The sequence below is a fragment of the Gekko japonicus genome, unplaced genomic scaffold (genome assembly GCF_001447785.1).
Source record: "Gekko japonicus isolate JY-2015 unplaced genomic scaffold, Gekko_japonicus_V1.1 scaffold71, whole genome shotgun sequence".
Taxonomy (NCBI): Eukaryota; Metazoa; Chordata; class Lepidosauria; order Squamata; family Gekkonidae; genus Gekko; species Gekko japonicus.
The window spans coordinates 2,073,443-2,076,842 of NW_015164667.1; the positions used below are offsets into that span (position 1 = coordinate 2,073,443).

At 40.2% G+C, this 3,400-nt stretch overlaps 1 protein-coding gene across 1 annotated transcript; it reads right to left on the reverse strand.

The window, feature by feature from the left end:
• Positions 1-749: 749 nt before the first annotated feature.
• DIRAS2 (DIRAS family, GTP-binding RAS-like 2) lies at positions 750-1,349 on the reverse strand. Its single transcript, XM_015409105.1, has one exon. It carries the CDS (start codon positions 1,347-1,349, stop codon positions 750-752), a length of 600 nt encoding a protein of 199 aa, XP_015264591.1.
• Positions 1,350-3,400: the final 2,051 nt, after the last annotated feature.

The window sequence follows — 3,400 nt, forward strand, 5'->3', positions numbered from 1 at the left end:
TTTCAGTACATGACAGTAAATAAGATTACATAATCTAATCATAAAACCCTTAAATAATAGAAAGTCATCAGTCTACTTGTGAATTAGAACATTAAATTAAATACATAGTTAATTATACAGCATAGGCACTTGCCCTCTAAAATCCCCCTTTTGGTCACAAACAGTTCGTCTTTCTGACTCCTGACCATTTTCATATACTTCTGGATTGTTAATCAGTTATGTCTAATAGTGGCCAAATTATGTCTTCAGAGGAATGAAAATGTTTGGAGCTATATGTTATTGAGGTCTGGAAGTGTAGAGAGGAGTTCCAGGGTGTGATGAAGCCCATGATTTAAATTCTGCTCATAAGCATCACAAAGAGCATTAATGAAACCAGAATATAAAATAAATGTACACAGGAATACTTGTCATCCAGGAACGCTACTTTTCTTTAACCTTAAATGTATTGAGGAGTTTTCCAAATGTTATTATCATAAATAAATACATCTTTCATAATTCTATACACAGCATAGCATAGTTACGAATGTGCTGTTTTCTATGATTTTGAAATAAATATCACTGATTGTTCAGTACTGTTTTTTGTCAATGGAGAATTTATAAAAACGCTATAGTACTTTTACCCCACATCATTTTTTTTAAATCTACTACATTTCTTTCAAAACATATATTAATTAAATAGTCTTACATGTGTTCGCATTGTCTATAGGCCTGAAACCTGATTCAGCCAGGAGCTGAAAGGATTGCTGTTTTCACATGACGACACACTTGCCTTTCAGCTTCTCTTTCCTTTTCTGCTGCTTGCTTTTTTTGCCATCAATCTGTAAACTCACAGTCCTGCGTTTTTCCAGGTTCAGCCGCTCTTGGCACAACTCCTTCACACTGTGGTTTGTCTTGGCAGAAGTTTCCATAAAGGCACACTTCCATTTTTTGGCCATGGCTTCCCCAGCACTAGTCTGGACCTCTCGATTGTGGTCCTCATCGTTCTTGTTCCCCACCAGCATGATTGGAATGCTGTCTATATCCCCTTTAATCTGACAAATCTCTTCATAGATAGGTTTGAGTTCCTCCAAGGACTGCCGGCTGGTGATAGAATAGACCAAAATGAAAGCATGTCCTTTGGAAATAGACAAACGCTGCATGGCAGGAAATTGATGACTCCCTGTTGTGTCAGTAATCTGCAAAGTGCATATGCTCTTATCGCAGCTGATCACCTGCCTGTAGGTATCTTCAATTGTAGGGATATAACTGTCTCTGAAAGTGCCTTTTACAAACCTCAGGACCAGCGAGCTTTTGCCAACTCCTCCTGCTCCAAACACCACCACCCTGTAATCATTGCTTTGTTCAGGCATGTTTTTAAAGGTATGAGAGGCTCAGTGAAGAAAGAAAACCTATGAAAAGAGATTGAAACCACAGATTAACAATTTGTAACAGCATTGTTCAAAAAAAAATTGGGAAAGAGAGATGATTTGTTAATACATACTCTGGAAACTAGTAGTGAGAAAAACCTTTTCACCCTCAAATTTAGATTTCTGTGTTCCAGTCCAAAATAAAGCAGTAAATCAATATGAATTAATGTGATTGCACAAATTCATGGTATATGTGAAAAGAAAGTACAATTTTCAACCAGTTTTCACAGTGAGTTGTCTCCTTCTAAATGTGAAAAATGATTTCTGTCCATAGTTAAAACAAGTATTAACAAGCAAAGATTTGAATAGTTAGAATATTCACATTTTGGAAAAAGAGCACATAGGTTGCAAAAACCAGATTCCATTCATTCACCTCACAGCCCAAAACTGTTGCTTTTACAATAGTACAATAACTTGATGCTTTCAGACTATGTTTGTGGATTTCCTGGAAGCATCTGGACTCCTATAGTTGGAAACATCTAATTTTTACTTGGTTCTGTGAAATTTGTATTGCTTAGATGCCCTGACCTGGATGGCCCAGGCTAGCCTGATCTTGTCAGATCTCGGAAACTAAGCAGGGTCAGCCTTGGCTAGTATTTGGATAGGCGACTTCCAAGGAATACCAGGGTCATGACGCAGAGGCAGGAAATGGCAAACCATCCCTGAAAAATATCTTGCCTCGAAAACAAGTCTAGCTCACCACGTAGTGGTGCATAATGCTAAAAGAGCTAGAACGTCTGGCTGCCAAACTATTTTAGGATCTCCTTGCTATACAACACATAATGCCATATGATGATGATGATGATGATGATGATGATGATGATGACGACGATGATGATGATGAAGATGATTGTATTGCTTAGGTATTACATTAAATAAATACTGTGGAGAACTGAACCATTTGTCAAAAGTAGATATTTGCAGCTTTGTGGGAATGATAAAAAAGACAATTTTATCAGCTAATGCTCACTCAGCCAGGATTATATGTGTGCATGGAATTGATTATATCAGTTTAAAATAAAACACAATCTCTGGGGTTTGCAGAAATTCAAATGTAGTTTATAAATAAATTGTTTCAAATGTTGAAGATTGCTGGCCTTTTCTAGTCAGGCACTAACCTTCTATATGTAACATCTTATCTTTCATAATTACCCTAAAAATACAATGCAGTGTAAAAATAATGTGACACTGTGTCCGATCCTAGCAGACTGTGGGAACAGAGTTGCCAACTTCCGGGTGGGGCTTAGAGACATTTCAGGGTTATCCAGGGGTCATTTAGTAGAAAAAGACGTGCAGGAGCTCATTAGCATAACTTATTTGCATAACTTATTTGCATATGCCACACCCCCTGACATCACCGGAAGTGTGTCAGAAGGCAACATCCACCGCTCAGGCTCCACTGGACTGTTTTGTATTGCTAGCTATTGGGGGGGGGGGCGTGCAGATCTGTCCTCACAGAGGAGGGAGAGCTTGTACCTAAATAAAACTTGGTCTTAAAGGTGCCACTGGACTGTTTTGGATTGCTAGCTATGGGGGGGGGGCGCATAAGATCTGTCATCGCAGAGGAGGGAGAGCTTGTACCTGAATAAAACTTGGTCTTAAAGGTGTCACTGGACTGTTTTGGATTGCTATCACCTGGCTTCTTCTTGCTCCTCGTGGCCTGACTGAGGGCTGCTGGGAGCAGGGGGTGGGGCTTGTTGCATGTGCCCGCCCCCTGGGCTCCTTACTGCTGGAGCTCTGCTCCTGTGTGCTCCCACAGGAAATGACCCCTGGAATTATCCAGAGTTCAGAATTCCAGACTACAGAGATCAGTTTTCTTGGAGAAAATGGCTGCTCTGGGTGGTAGGCCCTGTAGCTTTATACCCAGCTGAGGTGTACCCATCCCCAGACCCATTCCCCCAGCCCCAGCTCTCCCCAGGCTCTATCCCCAAGTCTCCAGGTATTTCCCAACCTATAATTTGCAACCCTATGTCAGAAGCTTTTTTTTTTTTTTT